We start from the raw sequence: 22,032 nt of genomic DNA on the forward strand, positions 1-22,032 counted from the left end.
CTATTCCATAAAAGCTTCCTCTTCACTAAATGTTTTAACCACTGATAGGTGCAATAGGGTCATAAATGGAAGGTGAATGCCATAAAAATGAGCAAGTGCATCACAGTGTTTTGGAAAAAACCCAAACCATGAAACTCATGTGGCAGCATGTCACATTCCAATGCTTAAATAAAAAGGTACAAATCTACATTCTTAAAGGATTGTTCTGGAGCTGTTAAGTAACGTTTTACTTGAAAATGTTTCTTGGTCAGCTAGCATTTGATCTGTCCTTCTAAACACAAAAGAACCATGCTGAACACCTGCAGACAAAAAGCTTCTAGAGAGATACCATTTAACCTAGCAGTGTTTCTTCCTGTACTTTGGCAGCCTCCAGCTAAATCTGAATTGTTCTCCCTCTTGGCAGTATGAAAAGATCTGTAGAGCATAAAGTCTTTGGAGCAGACTTTGAGCACAAGGTAGACCTTGCTCCTGGTGATTGCTGACAAAAGATAATTACAATGTGTTAGTAATAACATCTGAGCACTTTGATCTGCAGTTGAATCTATACTTTGTGCATTAAGATGGGTAATAAGTACAGGAACAGTCTCCTTTCAGCCCAGCTTTGCTCTGTTTCCACCCAGGTTGAACCTATGGATGCAGGTGCAGCAGATGCTGGAACACAGTATGTTTACCTTCTGTGCAGTGCACAGATGTAAACATTGAGGGGCTTAGGTCTTTAATTCCCAGATCCTCAGGGCAGGGTTTGCCCTTCAGAGCAGTCTGCACCTCCACAGCTGTAGTAGGGACAAATATGCAATAGTAATTTCCAGTGTGAGCCAGAGCCTAAATTCACAGCAGGTCTATTCAAAGCTGAAGATAAATTTTCCAAACAACACCTGTAACCCAGCTTTTGGGAAGCTTGAGTACTTCTGCAAGTGGCCAGATCTTATGCATGCGCCAGCCTGGCAGGTGAGGTGCTCCTCTGAAGAGACTGCATGGCTGTAGCTGTGGCCAGTGTCTGGATGAGGGGAGGGTCTGGAAATATGGATCTCTCCTTGCAGCTTTGTCCTCCTACAATCTTGCTTTTAAAAAGCTCTTGCATTAATTTTATTTAAATAACAGCTTTTGGCAAACTCACTAGCATTTTGGTACTTTAGGTCCTACAAAAAGCCGTGCTTGGAAATACAAAATAAAGCAAGTAGATGTGGAGAGGAAATGTAGCTGAAAAATGAGGTGGGTGCAGCACATGCTGTGGGATGGCATATAAAATATACTATAATCTGCCAAATCATACACATGCAGGGAATCATTATCAGGGACTGGAAAGAGCCCCTCTCTGTATGAGTTTCAGGCTTTAGTGCATCTGAATATCGCAAAAGGTAAAATATGGATGGTCCTGTATGGGGGGAGACACCTCAGTCACAACCCCTTCATGTATTCAGCTATTTTTCTGATGGAAAAGAGGCACAGTGTTATCAGAGGAAGAAACACCTGCTGTAGCAACATCCCAGCAGCTGTGTTAGAGTAACGGCCCGGGAGAGAGTCCACTGAAAGAGTTACAAAAACTGTGCTTGGCTGTGGGCAGCCAGTTTGGCATAAACATGTTAGACTTAGACTTGCACCTGTAGCCAAGGTTTTGCAAATCCAGGTCAGATGTCATTGAACTGAAAGTCCTTTCCCCCACTGTCTAAGATGCTGCTTAAAGGGATAAGAGTCACTCAAGCTGTGTTTTTTTGGCACAGAGGCTATTGCTTTCTAACAGCTGACTCCATGCAGACACAGCCAGCTCTCGGCAAGCCTGGGCTGAACTGGAGCAGGTGCCAGGCAGGTTTGGGACAGGCCCACAGCCCTGGCTGCCAACCAGCACCTGTAAGCACTGCACAAGGTCTTAAGACTGGGAAACACTGCAGAGACAGAATTAGCAGCCTGTCCTGTGTCTGATGCTGAGAAAAGATCTCTTTTCTCTGGTGGTTGAAGGTTTCATGGCTGAGGCTTTGGCTCGTAAGAAGCAGGCTTCCCTCCTTCACCAAAGTTCCCCATCTCACCCTCAGTGATTTGTCTTGGAGGGGCAGAGTTTGTAAAGACCTACAGCTGCCCTTTAGGGATAATATTGTTGCTTTTGGCTCCGGTGCTTTTAAGCAGAAGTCAGTACCAATGACGTGTACCCTCCGCATGCGCCTTTTGGCCCTACCTAGGGAACAGGAGACCAGCTGTAAAGTGCAACAAGAAAAAACACAATGAAAGTGGTGTGGCAGTGGCTGTTTCCTAGCTTCAAAGACTCCCTGACAAGCTACTGTTGGGAATGTGCTTAATTTTCAAAGCCTTGTTTGAGTGTGCTCATATTCTACCTGTGGCAACCTTTGTTGCTTTTCAGATATGTTCTTTTATCACTTTATCTTCAGCAGAGAGGGCTGCCTTGCCTGTGTGTGGATCCTCCTGCACTTGATCATGGGCTGATCTACTCCATTTCTTCTGCTATTACAGTAGTATTTTAACCTGGGATCTTCCCTAGCTTTGCTGCACATAAATGATTAACTTTCTCTTGCTGCCTGAAATCAAGAGTAATGTGACCAGAGACAGATGAGACTGTGGTATTCAGCTCTCAGCAGTTTTTATTACTCCTGCTGCTGTAGCTGAATTTCTCTATGTGCACAAGCCAGTGGTAGCAGTACTAAATCTCCTGAGCGCCTTTAGACACGCTGGAGTGTCCAAAATGGTGCTGCTTAGAGCTTCTGCCAGTACATAGACATGTGAGTGAGTTAGGAGCACTTTTATCCTATCCGTGCTAAAAATCACCTGCCTTAACCCACTGATCTCTTTTCTCCCTCCTTGCAAGGGTGAGAGGTGTGTGCTGGAGCTGGCAGATAGCTGCGGAGAAAACACGTCCATGCAGGCAAGCAAAAAAAAATCAGGTTGCATCACTACTAACCAGCTTGTGCCACAACTTGGGTTTTCTTCTGCCTTTCGCTGCCCTGCCTACACTGGCTTCCCGATCACCCCTTGGCTTGGCTGTTTTGTGACCTACCTCCTGGAACAATGCTTTTTCCCTTCCTCTCTCAGCTCTCTCTAGGTGATTAGTCTAAGAGATATCAGCCATAGCACATTGCTGAATTCATTTTTAGACACAATGCTGTGCCAGAGATTTGTTTGCTTAATTACAGAAATACTATTATTTCTGCTGTAGTATGTCTGGATTTGGTTTTGTTCCTGAGGCTGGTGCTGATTTCAGCCTCCTTTCTTCGGCTCTGGTTAAAGATATTTTTTGTTGTTCTGTCAAATTAGAGCAGATATGCCTAATCTGGAACATTATAAAGAACTGAATGGACTGAAGAAGGAACAAGTAGTTTAACCATGTCACTCGTGCAGCACAGGTAGGCTTTTATCACTTAGATCTTCAACTCTTAACACTTGTATATAATGCAGGGCTGCTCAGCTCCATGTACTGGCACTCTGCATCTCCTATGTGGGGACAGGTCTCATGTCAGTGCCACACATGACAAAAGCTGGCTCTGGTGCCCAGGATGCCACGAGACAACCAACTTCTTTCTCAGCAGATTGTCCTAGGTTACAGTGTAAGATGTAACCAAAAGTATGTATTCTATTATCATCTTCATAAGCTGTTAAAGCAGGTGGGGCAGTGTTTGTTATCTCCTACCATGACTCATCCCTGATAACTCCCTCGGGGGTCTATCTCTGTTAATGGGTCATCAAGGACCCACTGCATGACTCACAGAATTACATCATCCCATTGTGAGATGCTCCACCCAGGGGGAGGAGCCAAACATTGCCACCTAGATATAATCTGGGGTTTGGAACAGCACAAGCAGCTCTACCGACTGGATTCCCAGAGGACAAGAGCTACCACTGGACCTTCAGGTGAAGACCAGACCCTTCTACAGGATCACCTCTTCAACAGAACCACTTCATCTTGACTGCTACCACCACCCTGACTAACACAGTGTCAGGTTGTATGCTGACTCTGTCAGTGTTCTTGTACTATTGCATTTATTTTCATTTTCCTATTAAATTATAATTCTGACTTGCAATCTCCCACTCGTTTGTTTTCAAACTAGTACACAGACCCAGATATGGAGTAGAGACAAGCTTCATGCAAGTGGAGCATGTATCGAAACTCCTTGACTTGATGCTTTGGTCATGTCTGCTTGAGCAGTGGGGCGTGAGGGTGCAACCCACCACTGCTTGCTCAGAGGCAGAAAGTCTCAGTGCAATCCATGTCAGACAGTGTGTGCACACCAAGTGATGACTTGAACCTCAGGGAGTTTTCAGAAATTAATAGGTTAAAGTGTAGCATAAGTTTGTTAAACTCTTGTAGGGATTTGGAATTTCCCAGTGTGATCCCCACTGACAACAAGGAACGAAGAAGATAAAGATATTAGAGCCAAGTTTTCAGCACAAACCTGCTCTGAAGTACTGATTCAAAATACAGCTTTACATGTCAAACTGTGAAACACCAAGTATATCCATGTGTCAAACTTATTTATCTGGAGGACAAGACAAATATTACCACTTAAAAAGCTCTCTATTGCTTTTCATCCTTACTCAGGTTTGCTGAAAGGGTCTAGAATTTAATATTGTTTATGGCAACACTTAAACAGGAAAGGAGAGTATTTTGGCCAGGTCCCTTCACAGAGTCAGATTTTACACAAGGGTTATGAGGCTCATTGGGGCTAATCCCCTGCTAGCATTATACATCATCTGACAGTTGCCAAGGAGACAAGGATAATCTGAGTGAAACAAGATATGTGAGAAAGGTATTTATGAACATTTGCCTAACGATACTGGTGGAATGCACCAAGAAGTGATTATCTGAGTGCCTTTGAAGTACTACCTCTTCTGTGATGAATATGGAGGACTGATACACATGCAAAAAATGTCCCTGTGAACTTAAAGCAGCAGCAGCTTGGCCTTGATTTTTTTCCTCTTTATCCTGCATCCAGTGCTGTGGGGAGGGGCAGACAAGGCTTTTGCAGTGCTGTGAGTTCCCTGTCCAGCCACCTGCACTCTGTGGCATTAGCACAGCATACACAAGGATAAACAGTGTAAAGAAGCCATTTCAGTCTGTGGTGCTGACAGAGGCTTAATGAAAACTGTCCACGTGTTTGAAATACTTGCAGGTGCCTCATGCAAAGGTCTTGGATGCCAATGGTGTGAGGGAAAGGAAGAGCAGAGGTGGTGGTGTACGTGTACTTACAGGATGGAGGTGTGTGTGCTTTGTCCATGGCTTTACAGCCAGCCTGCTCATTCCTCCATCCCTGTCCCCAGGGTGAGCCCAGCTGCACCACAGACACCTGCCTCTGGGTGCTTGTGTCAGATTCACTGAGCTGTGGGCAGGGTTAGCACCATGGCCTACTTGGTATATGGATCTGGACAGGCATGTTGATCAATTATGCACTTTCCCTGACCTGGGGTGGCTTATAGCTCTGCTTAGGGAGATTAAAAGAAGCTGGAGAGCTAGTATCTTCATTTGAGCAAGTTCATGCGTGGAAAGGTTTCTGCACTGTCAGCTTCATACAGCAAAGTATTTTCTTGGTGGGGTGTTCCCTGGCCATGGAAAGGGTCAGAGACTGTCGGAGGATCTCATGTCTGGGATCAGGAGCACTAAAGCTGTGTGGTCTGGATCTGTCCCACATTGGGCAAATCTTCCCCTCCTGTGCTGAGGTGGGGCAGTGACCCACAATGAGGGAGAAAGCTGCTTGTGTTCTTCCCTCTCCCCCAGTTTGCCCTTCTTAGTCTCTGATACTGTGGCCTGATGGATGATTAAGAAGGATGGGAAGACAGAAGGAGTTTCCCAAGTTTTGAATGCCTGATGCAAATAACTCCTTTGAAAGGAAGGAGATGCTGAGAGCCAGCCTGCAGCTGATGGGCTGTGTCTCGTGATGCCAGAGTTAATCTGGGTAAGCAGAGATTAACTGAGCTGCTGGATTGGATAATGCCTGGACTGGTTTATTGCAGCTTCTGATGATAAAGCAGCCCAAGACCAGGAGACCCCTGCTTTCTGCAGCTCTGCAGGGTGAGGTCCTGTGCCCATGGCACCAGTGCCTCAGGCACAGGAAGGCCCCAGGAAGAGGTGACATTAATGAAATCATCAATTTCATAAGCATTTGCCTGGAGCACTTAAAGCTTTAAATATTTATTAGTTAGACTTCACTAGAGTCTGGTCCCTTGTCCCAAGGTGGAGAGGGAAATAAAGGCTGAGTAGCACAACATTTAGGAAGAATTTGTGCACAAATTGAAGTATAGCATCCAGTAAAGCCTAGGGAAATCTCTCTGGAACAGAGGCAAACTGACAGGAACAATTTGAGTTGGCAAATCCCTGTGCAACTTCATAGCTGATCAATAGATATTATTTAGACAAGTATCACAGTTACATTCTACAAATGATCTCTTGAACAAACATGGTAATTCCAGGCTTTCTCATTTGGCTTCTCTAAACAAAAATCTGTTGAAAAGTATGACTCCCAGAAAATCTGAGTCTATTCAAGCATTTTGAATAATGCCCTGTTTACATTTTTCACCTTTTCATTACTTTATGTCCATGTAGAGTGAAAATGCAAGCCAGTTCCTAGGCCTTTGAGATCACTTATTCCTTGTGAATATTCCCTCAGGCTTCTCTGCCTCATTCTTTAGTATTCATAAATAGCAAGAAGACTTGACCTGATGTTAATCAAACTCTTGCCTGCATAAAAGGGAAACCCCAGAAGGTCTCTTTCAGACTTAACTTTGCCTAGTTCTTTTCATATCAGTGCAAAAATTGGCCAGACCTGCCTGACCGGTGGCTACTTGGCCACTTCCCAAAAGTTTCCTTTGATGGAGACCTTATAGAATCTCTGGGCTATCTCCTCTACTCAGCCAAACTTACAGCTGTTTTTTTTTAGTATCAGTCTAATTCTTATCCTGCAATTTATACACACTGCCCGTTATTGTAAAGGACATGGAGAATAAAGCTTATACTTGGTCAAGGAGTAATGTCTGACCACTAGCTTTACCCTGTCATGCTGTCAGTGTGGGACACAGATGACTAAATTCCTATTCCACACCTTAAAAACAAACAAAAAGCCCCACCCCAGTTCATCCCCATTCTGTAAGATCAAGAGAAAAGTTCAAACTCTTGCATACTCTGCTTGAGTGGAGAGGAGATTTTTTGTTCACTAGGGTCTTGTTTATTGGTTTACACTGATAATTACTGCCTAGTCTGTCAGTGCCTCAGTTTCCTGGTGTTCCAATAGAATCTATGCCACATCACTTGCTAACCAAGTAAAGAAACAATGGAGAACTCTTTAGGTACTTCTCCAAAAGGCATCCTTCTCCTGAAATCTGTGGGTGTTTTTGTCCTGAAACACTTCACCTGCAAAAGCAATTGGGACTATGGATCTCTTCTGTAAGTATAGACCCTTCCCTCCAGCAAGTCTTAAGGTTTGTACCTGTCTAATGGTCTTGGTGTGAGTGACAAATCTGCTGGTCTATACCTGAATTGTAGAGCACTTCCATTTTCCTGGATCTGAGCTTGTAGACAGCCAAATACAATGGTACTTTGTTCAACAAGTAACCAGGAACAGCTCAGGCTAAATAGACACCAAGTGGAACAGCTTTCTAAGAGGACCCTTGTCACTACAAAACTGTGCCAAATCTAGAAGTGGATTCAGGAATAGACTTTCAAGGATGTAGAGAACAAAGCAATCACAAGGTTAAATTTCATTATCTTGGTGCACTGAAGTGCAAAGGAACTGAGGGATTCCATTTAAAGGGCAAATCCAATGAGCTTTAGTTACCCAAACATCTGCAGATCTTTCAAGTGTTCTGTGAAAGCTCTACATCTATGATCTGCATTACTGTGCTAATCTTGGTAACCAGCTGAAACTAACCAAGCAGTTCTTCCTTTCAAAAATGTTCTTTCCATGCTTCAACATTAGAACCTCCCAGGGAAGAATAGTTAGGAGAGGGCAAGAACAGTTAATGGAATTGTTCCCAACACTTCTGACCTCAGCAGTCTCCCCTCAGACAGTGACAGGGATCCCATCTATGATGGAAATCTGTTGCAGATCTTGGCATCTACAGAACTGAGCCTATACAGAAGGATACCTACTGAGATTCTTAGGCCAGCCTCTATCTCCTCAAAATTAAATGCTCTTCCAGTTGCTCTGACATGCAGGTCCTTTGGCTTATGTCCTCATCTGTCAGTTGTTCCCTGTTGTACCTTTGCCTCTGGATGCTGTTGTGTCCCTATCTGAGGTGGCATTTCCCATCCCTGTGGTGGTGCTGCCAAGCATGAGCCAGCTCTGTATTGCATTGTGGCCACCAGAAGTCAACAAGAGTGTCTTGCTGATCCTGTATCTGTGCTCAAAATAAACTGGGTTTTGCTAAATGCCATTCTAAACAAAATGTTGGTTAAGCTCTAGGCTGTTTTGCAAGAAGCCTCTGTTCTCATGGGTAATCAGAGCACCCAAAAGCCCCTCACAGTGTAGAAGAGACTTCCCTCTTCAGCTGTTGTCTACTAAATTATGTTTAGAAAAAACCAGTCTGCTTGAAAAAAGAAGAAATTTAAAGACTTTCATTATAAAGTGTGCAAACTTTATAACCCAGAATGGGTCTTTAAAGATCAAATGTTTTTTTTTCTCATGTAGATATTTGCAAAGCCTTCAATCATGTTTGTCTCTGGTTCTAGCTAGTAATGCAGTGGCTGGATACAAACACCTTCTGTGTCCTACTTTCCAGAATCTCCAGGAGGAAGTGTTTACAGCAAGTGTGAATAAGCAGAAATATTTTGAAAAGACTTCTTCTGCCCATGTGTTCCTACCTCTGAGCTACTGCATAATAAAACAATTCCAAGAAACAACCTGGACCTAAACAAAATAGCCACTCGAAATTTTTAGTGCAGTGCACAGGGGAGGAAAGGACTCATTCAGCATTTTACCTCCTTACTCCAGGACAAGTTTGGCTTCAGTTTTATGTTGGATTCTGGCCTTCAGATGTTCACAGCTTAGTGGTGCTGCTGACGTCTCAAGACAGAAGCCTTGCATGAACTTTCGAAATCTCTTCTAGGACTACTTGCTGGAGGAGAAAGCTGGGCTGTGAGCTGGGCTCAGCTGAAGTGCAGTGTATGGCTGACTACCAAGGGCTTTATACCTACGTGTATTTGTCCTAGAGAGTGCTGTGGACACTCATTCCTGCAGATGTGCTGCCCAGGGAAAGGGGGTGGCAGTGGGACAGGAGGTGTAGCTCTGTGATGTCTCCCGGGGCAGCCTCTGCTGCTCCATCCAAGCATTACGAGCCTCTGAGGGTGTGAGATGAGCCGTGCACAGACTGGAGGTTCAGTAGCTCGGGCAGACAATCTTTTCTCCGGTGCCATGTCCCGGGTGATGCTGTGTGCCAAGCCCGGGGTGGTGGGAGGGTCATCCTCCAGCTCACTGACCTGCTCACAAGAGGCTCTTTTCATTCAGGATATAAAATGTTTACCTGTCCCCAGCAGGAGCTCGGGAGCTCATTGTGGATGGTACAGCCAACAGGCTGCCTTGGGCTGGGACAGCTCCAGCACGATTTGGGGGGGGGGGGGGGGGGGAAATTGCCGTGAGCAGAGGAAGAAAGGCAGGGAGGGGCCCGCGGGGGACGCAGAGTGGACGCGGGAACACGTCCTGGCAGCGAGCCGAGCCCACGGGGGTGGCAGACGGGCCGCGGCCACTGCCCGCCCGCCTCGGACGTCACAAGTGCGTCTCTCTGCGTCTCCCTGACTGTCGTGGCATTACAAGCAGAGAAATCACACCCGGTTGCCACAGCAACATCACCAGCTGGGGCGTGCTGTGCTGTCATCCAGCAAGCAGCGAGGGGACCCCGGGGATGGAGGGGATGCTCCCCTGCCGCAGAGAAGAGTAAGGGTCCCACCCAGCCCCTGGGACCCAGGGATGCCATCCTTTTGCCCAGGTGCAGCGATTTGTGTACTTCCACTGCCTTAACAGTAACATTTATTTTTTTAACCTTAATAGTAGTTTAATCCTTCTCCTAGGGAGGGCTTTGCCTCCTGTTTTATTCCAGGCACAGCTTTCATAGAAGCACAAAACGTTAAGGGATTGGAATAGGCCTTACAGATCATCTAGTCGCAACGCCCCCTGCCACAGGCAGGGAATCCTCCCACTACACCAGGCTGTTCCAAGCCCTGTCCAACGTGGTTTTCAACATTGCAAGGGTTGGGACAGCCACAACCTTCCCGGGCAACCTGCTCCAGTGTCTAAGCACCCTCATAGGAGAGAACTTCTTTCTAATATGTAACCTATATTTCCCTTCCTTTAATTTGTCCCCATTCCCCCTTGTCCTATCACTACAACCCATTCTCTTTCCACACATTCCTTCTCAGCGCTCATCAGCCCTTAAACCAAAGGACTCAAGAGTAAAAATCTTTCATGAAATGAGTGTGTGCAAAATCCTTGGGCAAATTCTGTATGGGTGCCTCCTCCTTATGTTTGCTGAAATTACTTCTTTGGCACTTCCTGTATTTATTCCTTGGTGTCTGGATGGCCCTGTTCCTGTTGGGTCCCAAAGCTCTGTGTGTCCTAAAATGGGGTTAATGGGTGCTGCAGACTTGGACTGACTCTCAGCAGAGGGTTGAGCCTTTCTCCTTGTTCTTCTAGAGGGATGGTGGGTAAGTGCCACTCAGCAGTGACCTCAAGGTGTTTCTTCATTACCTTCTAGGGGACTGAATCATTTCACTGAAGGACTTTGCAGGCGAGAACACACAGCTGCAGTCACATCCTATATTTACAGCTTTATCATGGAAAGCCTCAGTACTCCAGGCCTGATGTGTCATGAAGCTGAATTATTAAAAAGTGCTCTCTGCTAGAGTAGAAGCAACTGGACAGAAGGAGCCTTTCTCATCAGTATTCCCCAGGTGATCAGGGATCTGGCTATGTGGCGTGAGGATCTGCTGATGCTCCAGAGGGGTGGGGAGCTGAGGAATGAGTTTACTGGGAGGTTTGCTGGAATCAGTGTTTGGCTCTGTCTGGTGCTGGTGTCTGTTTCCTCTCACCTCAGCATGTGTGACACGAGTGAGCCTTAAGCCAGGCACAAAACATTGCTCAAGGGCTGTCTGCCTTCCCCCAAGGAATGAGCAGCCCCACCTAGGCTGCCATGACAAGCAGGTACTTCAGCCCCTTCAACAGGAGGCAGTGCTGCCTTTTCTCCTGCAATCTCCTGTTTCTATTGAATTTAGACTGCTCAGTGGTGATGCAGGTGAAGATTTGCTATGTGCTTGAGGAGTTCAGTGTGGAGTTCCTCATAATTAAGCTACTCGCTGAACAGGTCCAGTAAACACTTTGAAGAGCAAAACCTGGAGAGTTTTTATGAAAAATAATTCAGTGTAGTGGCTAATCTGCACCTTGAAATGTAGGAATAGTCAAAGCAACTCTTCTTTAGCCTAGGTCCACTCAGGATCTTTGTCTAGTTAAAAATAAACCCCCTGAAGCAGGACTCAAATTCAGCCTCACTTGCCTCTGTGCTAAGGATGGAGCTCCCATGAGACCCTGCTGGGCTATTGGAGACAACTTAATAAACAAGAAACATAGTGAGACTTGCATTAAGCACCTGAATAGATAAAATAAGGAATTAAAGACATAATTCATAGTGTAATTGCTACAAATCTCTGGCATGGCAAAAACAGTGCATCTTGCCCAGCATACTTCTTCCAGTAACTTTTTCAGTGAGTAATCTGAATTTCTTAAAACCAACATTGTTCCTACGCTGACAGACCCAGCAACCAACCATTCGGAAAAATCTCTTCAAATTAATAACTGACAACAGGCGTGCCTCTCTTGTCTGCTCTTGACCATAAAAGGATGTATTTAAAATACAAGTAATTTGGAAAGGAGAATACAGTATAGTCAGCTTGTTCTTAAATAAAAACCTGTTTCTTTCAAATCAAAGCCAGGGAGTGCCTGCCAGTTCTCTAACATGCTGCATGTTAGAGCATGAAGTGTGAAACTTCAATTGAAATATTACTGAAAGGAGGGTTTTGTGGTTAGTAAATAATACCTTCTTTGGACAATTGTGTGCTGGCTGCTCCTGTTCTTTCTGTACCAGAGGAATTGACTGAAACACCTCATTCTTTGTAGCAGCATGCTGGCTCTAGATGCTGAGTGAATATAATGAGTTGGTGATTGAGGGCCCCTCTGAGGGATGCCACAGCAGCCCAGCACTCCTCTCTAAACACAAGGAGCTGTTTCAGCAGTGCAAGATGACACTCTTCCCCTGCCCCTGGAAAGAGATTTGCATTGCAAAAACTACCTGAGCCTGACATTGTGAAATTGTTCCCCTGTGTTCCATGTACCATAAAAGAAGCCCAGCTGAACTGGGAAGGATGAGCCTCACCCAAGCTACATGCAGCAAACAGCTCCAGGAGACAGAGCTGGGGAGCAGGAAATGTGTGGGAAAGCCATCTGCTGAAGGCACTCAGAAACAGCGTGAAAGTCTTTTTTCATTCACTTCCTGACAAAGTAGTAATATGTTGCCTCATTATAGAAGACAACTGCTTGTTATTATTATTTGCATTAGTAACTCCTAGAAGCCCAAAGGTGGGGACAGGACTCTTGCTGTGTTACCTGCTGTGGGCACATGTAAGAGGAGAGCTTTCCCTATAAACACTCCCCCATAAAAGGACAGAAAGCATACGATTATGGTTTTTGGGTTTTTTCTCTTTCTTTTTTTTATCCTAGTGGGGAACTGAGACAGATGGGAGAGACTGAAGGAGCTGGAAACAGAACTTGTAATAATTCCCAAGCCTTGACTTTCTCAGCAGAACTGTTCTTTGACTCCTGTGGTCAAGAACAGACAAGAGACTCCTATACTTTATCTCTGATATCACCTGGTCCTGGTGAGTGGTTTGTACTCTGGTACACTGCTCATGAGGAGCTCTACAGTTCTTGGTAAACTCAGCATTTAGCTTGGTGTGGACACACTGCTGAGAGCTCCTGCACCCTTTGCTGTGCTGAGGCAGGGGGAAGGAAATCAAAGCAATGTGCAGAAGGGATTTTAATCATCACATAAAAAATTAAAAAATACTGTGGAGGTCTTAAACTTGCTCTTTGGCATTTTGATCATGTCTTTCACTGTATGCTCCCAGTCCAGCCAACCAAATTTTCCCCATGGTTTAATGCTGTTCTAACCTCAGGCTAAAAGCAGAGAACCAAAGGCTGTATTTCAAGATGAGGCAAAGTTCCTTATAACCTACTTACTATTATTAGATATTTAAAGTTCTCCTATATCATCACCTCATCAGAAGACCTCAAACCATTTTAAGGACCTTATTTCAGCCTCTTGGTGACAGAGGAAAAAGGCTAATTTTTAGATGTTGGAACAGACTTAAAATTCCTATCCTTAAGTTTTCCTTCTCAGTCTTTGCTAGAACTGACAATGGATTTTTTTCAGTCCCATGCATTAATTGCAAGACAGAACTTTCCAGATTCCTTTGCTGTCCCTGTGTGGGTGTGTGTGCTTGGTTGGTTGGCATTTGTGCCAGGTTTAGACAAAGTGAGTATGTGCTTGTGTTGCCTTTTCATCTCTGGGGAAGGCAGGGTTAAAAAAATGTCCTAAAGCCTAATTAGTTGGTGAAAGAATGGCAGCAGCAGCTGGAAGAAGGAGGGGCAGGATGAAGGAGATGGCAGCTGCTGCCCTGCTTTGAGGGAAAAGAGGCTGAAACCCAGGGAATCCAGAAGAAACAAGCAGGACCATGTGGGGTGGCAGCTTCTGAGGCTGACTGTCGTTCAACACACAGAGCCTAGTGCCTTCTCCAAGAGAGAGATGATCAAGTGTTGTTAAATGGGGCCACGAGGTGTTAATTGTTAAAAACTGTAGAAATTCAAATTTAAAGAGCCAGTACCTACTACTGTAGAATGACTCTACCAGAGAGAAGCCCGTCTTTCTGTCCTGTGAGTGAAGCAGGATAGTGTTGGATGGGGCAGACTTGAGGCTCTGAATAAGGCTTTCATCACCTTATCCCAGACTTCTCATAACCTTCTGCTCTCAAACAACCCAGAGTGACACAAAAGGCAGGTGCAAGATGCAGAACCAGGAACACAAGGAGGGTACCACCAACACCTTAAAGGTCACAGAAGCTGTAACAGCACCTCTTTGTAGGACTTTTCCTCTCCCAGTGCTCAGTTCATGACCCCAGGCAAGACTCCAGCCTATGGCAATATGGCTGTGGGCAAGCACATCCATGCAGCTCTATTTGTCTTTTTTATTAATTGGAAGCCTAAGTGGTAACAGGAGCCAGAACTACATGGGTGCAGGGTTTAGGCAGTCCCACTGCCTCAGGGATTACATGTGTAACCTCTTCAGAATAAGAGACCAGACACATGAGACTGCAAATGCACTATGGAGCAGCAAATATGGAATATTAAGTAGCCAGGAATCAAGTGCTAATAAAATGCTGGGATTTTAAAAAGCCTCAGCTAAAGCCCTGAGAATGACAACAGACCGTTCCCCACTCTCTTTCAATTTGTCCAGGTTTTCCTGACTGTGGGAAGACTGTTTACAAGCTTGCTATACCCATTGCTATATTTGAATTACTGGCAAGTTTTGGCCAGGTGACAAACTCAATGAGCACTGAATCGCGCCTCGGCAAACGTGAGCTCTGTCTCTATCAGAGCTTATCTGCATTGGAGAAAAACTGTCCTCCAAGCTGGGAGCAGGGCTGAGTTGGAATGGGAAGGGCTGCACCAATACTCATCTTTTTTGAATGTGGCAGTTCTGAAGTGGGTCAATGAAGACTATTTCTGGCACTAATAGGGAGTTAAGGGAACAAAACCCACACTCGGACACCACATGCTGGTAGACTTAACTTGGTGGTTCTTCTGACAAGGCTTTGTGGAGTGCCTCTCTGAGCATCTGACTGTGAGAGGCTCCTGTAGCACAAGTGTCATGTGAGGATAATCCCATGTGGTTGAAAGCCCAAAACAAGCTGTCTGGTTTGCCTCTCCCATCTTCTAGTCCGTTCTTCCAGTTTATGCTTATGCTGGGACCATAACAAATCTTACATTCCCCAGTCAATGACAGAAATACATACACAGAAAATTACTGAGTCACCAGATCTGATGGGAGCCAAGCTCTTAGCCCTGGATAAGAAACCTGACACAACACAGGGCTTGTGCAATCTTGGGTGGAATCTCTCATTCATGGTGTATATGGAATATACTCTGTCCAGATCTGTAGCTCACTTGGGACACATTGCTTTAAAAACATGGATAAACTTAACAACATTCCTGAGCTAAGGAAGATTAGGTCTTTTTGTATTTTTTTTTAAAGCCAGTTAAACAAATTGGACTAAGTGACTTCATTGATCCTTGACAAGAAAATCTACAGTGGAATGAGGAATGATTTCCTCAAGTGTCAGTACAGACTGTCATACCCAAGACTTGCTCTTCTCACCTCCAGAGGCACAGGACAACCACATACACAACTTGAGTGAAGACCTGTACATTTGGCCCACTTCAGAGTCTTCTGGTCCTAGTGTTGTGGTTGAGGTGTCCACCCTCCCATAGGTAAAATCCACATATCAGCCCCAGAGACTTAGCTCTGACAGAATCTAGACTGAGAGATGTTCTTACAGCATGAGATGGGCCTCTTCAGCATGAATCTGCGTGTGTGTTTTTGTTATGTGCTGTTTTGGGAATAACTGATAACAAGCAAATGCTTTTGTCTGCTAGAGTAACTGTGTTCTCAGAAATTAAAATTATGGTTTGTAGTAACTGTCCAGTGGGGAGAAAAAAACCCAAGGTTCTTAATTCCAGAAGACAGGTTAACTTCTGGGGGAAGGAGGCAGGAACTGTTAAGTCTTTTGCTGTCAGAAAGAAACTCATGCTGCAAGTATTCAGTCAATTAGGCTGATTTGTAGCAGCCTCACTATAAATCCTCTTTCATTCAGAGGCAAGTTAAGCTCTTTGATGAAACATGCCATTCCAAGGAATTTCAGTAGGTTCTCACACATCTAACCATGGCAAAGTTATCTGTAGTGACACACCATCCAAGAATGATATGGTATGTTCAATTCTACAACATTACAGCCAACGTATCTCAAAAAAGGGAGACCTGCAAAAAGCCTTTCACCCCACTGTTGCAGATTAGCCTTTTTCTTGCATGCTACATTTGTTCAGCCTAATAGTAAATTAGAAAGAGATTTTCTAAATCAGTTCTAGATACAAAAACAGTTGAGAGAGACAACTATGCAGTAAATGACCACTCAACCCAGAAACACAACTGTTTTGCCAAAGAAATGCATCACTCCTTAGAGGTGTCAAATCAATTTAAAGGCAGCATGTCTTATTGGGACACCTGTGTAACATGACCAGAGGCAGAAACCTTTGTTTTCCTGGAAGTGGGAGCTTTCTCACTCTTTTGCCCCAGAGGTGGATGATAGCAGAGTTGTGACCCTGTCCCATGCCCAGCTGTGCCACCCAGCTGACTCACCCTGCTGAGCTGGTCCAGGAGTCTTTGGTTCTGCTCAGAGAGTTCCTGGACAGCACGCGTTTTCTCCCGGTCGGCTTCACGCAGGTGGACCTGCTGCTTCTCCAGCTCGTCCTGCAGCTGCTTCACGTCACTCTCCAGTTCAGACACCCTTCCTTCCCACTCTCCTTCCTTGTTCTCAAATCGCCGCCGCAATTCATGTTTCTCTTGTTCCAGGTGCTAAATGATGGGGGAGAAGAGGTTAGGAAGGGAGGGAAAAAAGGTGAATGTCTCCTTTTCCTCATCTATGCTAGGGCTAAAACCTTGTGCAGGAAAGAGAATGGTGCTAGAGTGTGACAATGCCATGAAGATGGCAATTCCACATCAGGGCAGGTCACTGGCACTAAAGCCATTTTCCATTTCCAGCAATTGGCCTGTCCTTTGCCTCTGGAGTTCAGCACATTGAATTTTCACTGAAATAACTGCCAAAAGAGTAAAGTAGGCTGCATGTCAATAGGCAGAATATATAGGTCAGACAGAGCAATCGATTTAGCAGAGCCCGTCTTAACTCCAAAGCAATATTTCAGTGGTCAGTGTCATAATTCTTTTTAAATTGCCTTTATAGTCAAAATACACAAACTGTACCCTTACTGTTGGTGAGGAATGTAGATGAGGCATCCTTGTTGTCATATGGGTCTCATGAACAACAGCTGAATCATCTATCCATTTGCTCTTTCTATTTCTGACCTAATTAGTTGTCTGAGAGTTTGATAGTGCACAGTAACTCCACTGTTTGATGCAGTCCGCTCTGGAATGGCAATGGATGCAATGAACTGGTTGCTATAGACATTATGTATGTGCATGTTCTGGGTTCAGGTTTCTTAGAAACCACTCTCAGTTCTAGAGACTCTGCTCTGCTTTGGATTGGCTGGAAAATGAGGGACAGTACAAATCTGGTGAAACTTCTGCATGTTTTACAGGCTCAGTTAAATGAGGACTTGACTGAAACAGAGCTGCAAATCAGGTCAAAGTAAATTTATGTTGTGCCCATTTGAAAGAATTCCTGCTCCAAAACTCTGAGTCTGAATTTCCCCTGGTGACTGAAGCTACACATTTACTTTCAGAACAGTCACAGATTGGGGACATGGGCACGTCGCAGGATTAGCAGGGAAACCTGAAAAGCGGGAGTCCTCTCCTTGTTGGTTGTCCTCTGATGCCCAAAATAATCTCCTGCTACTCTCTCTCAGATTCCCCAGTCTTTTAGGAATGTGTCTTAGAAAAGAACAGAAACCCAATGGGTCAAACAATGGTAGCACTTGCCTATTTCTCCCAGGTGAATTGCTCCCTGGTGAACAATTCCCATGGCACTTCTGATAGGAGGGAAAAATAAGCCTGCTAGGCAGAAAAGAAAATTGCACTGCATTTATGTGAAGTGGCTTTTTATTGCTTGTTGGAAACACAGGCTGTGAGGGGGCTGTTTCCCCTGGGTGCCTATCACTGATGACACAGAGACTCCCTGGCAGGGTCCCTGTCACCTTTCCGAACAGGTCTGAATGTCAAAACCCTCCAGTTCCTCTCCGGCCCTCTGGTCTGTGTATTGCTAATCTTCCACCTTTTTAGCTCTGCCATGCAGATGCCATGTTTTCTCTTTCTTCACCTGAACCCCAAATTCTTTCCTATGCTCCTTCCAGCTCAGTGTAGCAGCACTTTGCTTGTGCCCTTCCAAATTGTTCTGCAAATTCCCAACTTACATGAAAAACCCTTAAATTTGAGGGAAGGTTGATTAAAAACAGTGTTCCATAGCAGGGGATTTCCCCATATTTCAGACACTAAAAGAGTGAGCATCCTTGCAAATGAGAGCTAAGCAGTAATATAAATATTTTAATGCAATAGGTAGGAATGAGATCCCAGCAGCTGGCCCATGACAACCATTGCAAAGAAATCTTGTTTGTAGTCCAAGCGTGGCTGGAGCAACCACAATTTCACTTTTAGTGGCACACTGAAAATTCTGTCTTTTATAGCTCTGCCTCTTTCACTGCTAGGCAACGTTTAGAAAGATCCAGGCCCTTCTCTAAATGGAAGATGGAACTTCAGCCTGCAGAGGAGCAGTACCGCAGCTGAAGTGCCCCAGACACCCTAATGTGATTCAGAAGCCACTGCTAAGACTTGTCAATCATTTAAAAAGCACTTTAATCCTTCACTGCAAAAGAAAATCTCCACTAGACACAGCCCACATAAATGGCCATCACAAAGGCTGGAGTTACAGGGAGGTGAAGAGCATCAAGTTTATTCTGTTGTGACAGAGAAACCAGAAGAGTGCAGTGGGGCACAGAGACGCTGAATAACCCAGATGAGCTGTGTTGACTAGTCCCTCCTGCCTCTGCCAGCAGCTGTCTCCTCTAGCCTGCCCTCACCCCACCACCTGCAGGGCTGCAGATCTGGAGAGGGGATTTCTGCACGTAGTGCTGATAGGGCAAACTGCTGTCCTCAGTAGGGGAGTTTCTTGTTTCCTGAGTGTCTCTCCATTCACGAGCTGTTCATTGATTTTTACACAGAACTTCTTTCTAGAAGATGTTTTCTTCTGAAAACAGCTTCTCTTCAACTTAACTGAGCTGGGCTGGTCCTCATCTAAAGAGATGAAACCAAGGAGAGAGTTTCCCAGCTGATATAGAGCGTTCATACTGTAAAATGCTTGGACACAGCAGGCTCCTTTGTGTCAGAGGAACAGCAGTATTAACTGTTTTAATCCCTTACAGAAGATAAAACTCTCTAGGATCACCTAGCAGAATTTATTACAGAACTTATATTTCATGATTAGAAATTGATTTAAATTCAGGCTGTGAAGTGAAAGGTTTGCCAGAGTAGGTGTATGGCAGGAATGCTGTACCTCAACAATGAACCCACAAAACTAGAACATATTTAATCTTGAGGCAAAGCACCCAAAGAGAAGACCAGTACCTTGCCTGTTGTGAAATGGAGAGGCTTCACTGAGCTCTTGTAACCAATTCTGAACTGTGAACTGGGAGAAAAATATCTCCTTCTAAGTGCTACTTAAACATCATTATATCAGGTTGTCACCAAGGATCTCATCTGAGACTTTGCTTCTTGTCACCGTCAGAAAGTTCTCAGCATAGGGAAGGAGGGAACAGCTCTGTGTCCTTCCTCTCTGCTCCTCTGAAATCAAAAAGCTTATTGTGAAGTTTTATTCAATTCAGTGGCAACAGGAGGAGGCCAAGATTTAATCTGCAGAGGCTGGGATTATCAAGCTTGTGTTTTTTAGAAGATTAATGTTGAAATTTGATTTTTCGTGTGAAGCAGCACTGGGTTAAATTTGCCAAACCCAGTGGAAAAAAATTGACCCTAAAGCAGATAACACTAACTCCTATCAGACAGGTAGCCTGGAAAATAGCAATCTGTTATTCCACTGGGAAGTTAGGGTGATAGTAATGGGATGAAAATATATTAACAGTTGGTTGTGTTTACAATCTCTTCATTTACCTTCTGAATGGGCCTGTGAGACCAGAGGTAAACCATTCATGGGATGTTATTTAAAGTACTATCAAGTCATAGTTTCTCCCTTTCACCTCTACCTTTTGCAAACAGTGAGTGGTATTTGAGGCTCCTGAACTCCCTAAGAGGCAGCTCAATGGATACCTAAACTTGTGCATTTTTCCTTTAATGGTAGGAAAGGTTTTACTCCAACTCCTAAGGAAATCCATGTCAGCACAACACCACATGTCTGTTCTTGCTTAAAGATCACCCTGGAAACATTCACTCTGGCAAATTTTAATACTCTGGGAAATTCTAATCTGATAAACAGAGCCACTAAGCAACACTCTGAGCAAATGTCACCTTCACTACTTTTCCATTAGAATAGCAAAGGCAGAGAGATTCCCATGCAAAGAGGAAGGGATCAGCTAGGGTAAAGTGACAAGTTTAATAAGAGAGAGGAATTTTTGTCAGGAGAACAAAAGGCGTACAGTAATCTCACAAATCCTCTTGAACTTGAGCAATGTTAAGTCCGTGAGGAAGGAATACAGGAATATGCAGGACTGTACAGAAAGGACTGGTCTAGGGCTGTGACTTGAAATGTGAATGTTAATCCAGCACTGTTCAAACTCTCTCCAGAAAGGTGAGAGAGGCTTGTCTCAGCCTTCTAGGCACTATTACTTACTGGAAGAAATACAATTTCAAGAGTACCTCTGAGGAAGAGTGAGTAACAGTGGCTCTCTCACAACTGTGCAAGACAGTTGTTCCAAAAAAAGCTGCCTCCACAAGTCTTTTTCTTTGTAATAGCTCTATTTTATCTTTAAAATCAATAAATAGCTCAACCCACCGAGTTCCTGGCAAACAGCTCTCTCCAGATACCTGTAGGCATTTTTCAGACCAAACAACCAACAGCGATGTATCACTAGGGCTTATCTCCTGCCATGCCTAAAGCCTTAGCTGCAACAGCTTAGCATAAGGGTCACATATGCTCTGTAGCTCAGTACCTGCTGTCAAATCTACCTTCCGAGGTATTTCTGTGACGAGATGAGCTGCACACATCTCTCCCAGGTGGTCCTGGGGCAGAGCAGTCCCCCAGGAGCCTCCGGAGCGCGGTGCTGCAGCCCGGCCCCGGCCCCACATGCCGGCTCTCGGCCGGGAGGAGCGGGGGAGAACGGCAGCTTTGCCTCCCCCAGGCTTCGCAGGCATTGCTCAGAATTCTTCTTCCCCGTCACGGCCACAGCGAATCCCGTGGGCTGCCCGGCAGGGCCTGCGCCCGCCGCCCGCCCCCGGCACTCGCCGGGGAAGGGGCCGCGTTGCGCGGGGAGACCCCGCAGGCCGGGACCGGGGCCGGGACCGGGCGGAGCGCGGCGGGGCCTCACCTCCAGCTTGTCGGTGAGCTCCTTGTGCATCCTCTCGTACTGCCGGCTCATGTCCTGGTTGCGCTCCAGCAGCGCCTTGCCCAGCCGCGCCGCCAGCACCAGGTCCTTCTCCTTCTGCCGGATCAGCGAGAGCAGCTCGGGGTCGCGGGCGGCGGCGGCGGGCGGCGGCTCCGGCGGCTCCCCAGCGGCGGCCAGCAGCGCCAGCTCCTCCTCCAGGGCCAGCTCCAGGGCGGCGGCCCCGGGCGGCTCCATGCCGCCGGCGCTGTCCGCCTCCGCCGGTGCTGACCCGGCGGCGGGCAGGCGCAGGCACGGCGCCGACATGGCCCTGTGCGCCGCCGCCGCTCCGCTGCGCCCCCCGCGCCCGGCCCGCGGCTGCGGCGGCTGGGCGGGGAGCGCCACCGCCCCCGGCCCCCGCCCCCCGGCGCCGGGCCCCGGCAGCGCATCGCCGCGGCCACCGCCACTGCCACCGGCGCAGCCATCGGCATCGGGCCCGGGTGGCGCGGGGAAAACTGGGTCCTGCTGGATCCAGCTGCCGCGGGCAGGTCTCGCCCCTTGTGCCGCAGGCCCAGGCCGAAAATCCCCCCAAAACATCGGGGAAGCCCAAGGAGGGAGCTTTGCACCCCCCGAGGGGAACAGCGCGTTCTCCCCGCTCGCCGCCCGCTCCCCCAGAGCTCTGGCGGGGCTCTTTTGGTTGCCAGAGCAGCTCTCGGGATCTTTGTGCTCAGTAGTTTACCCCGGAGAG

General features: G+C 46.1%; 1 protein-coding gene across 1 annotated transcript in view; it reads right to left on the bottom strand.

The window, feature by feature from the left end:
• The window catches only part of BICDL1 (BICD family like cargo adaptor 1), a gene marked incomplete at both ends in the record, with an annotated part of 45,290 nt that extends 23,679 nt beyond the window's left edge, over positions 1-21,611 (bottom strand). Inside the window, 2 exons of the mRNA XM_082293457.1 lie at positions 16,447-16,662; positions 21,291-21,611. Coding sequence (XP_082149583.1) covers positions 16,447-16,662; positions 21,291-21,611 — 537 coding nt within the window. The remainder of the gene's footprint in view (positions 1-16,446; positions 16,663-21,290) is intronic.
• Positions 21,612-22,032: the final 421 nt, after the last annotated feature.

The sequence above is a fragment of the Coloeus monedula genome, assembly GCF_965178545.1.
Source record: "Coloeus monedula genome assembly, chromosome: 18".
Lineage (NCBI taxonomy): Eukaryota > Metazoa > Chordata > Aves > Passeriformes > Corvidae > Coloeus > Coloeus monedula.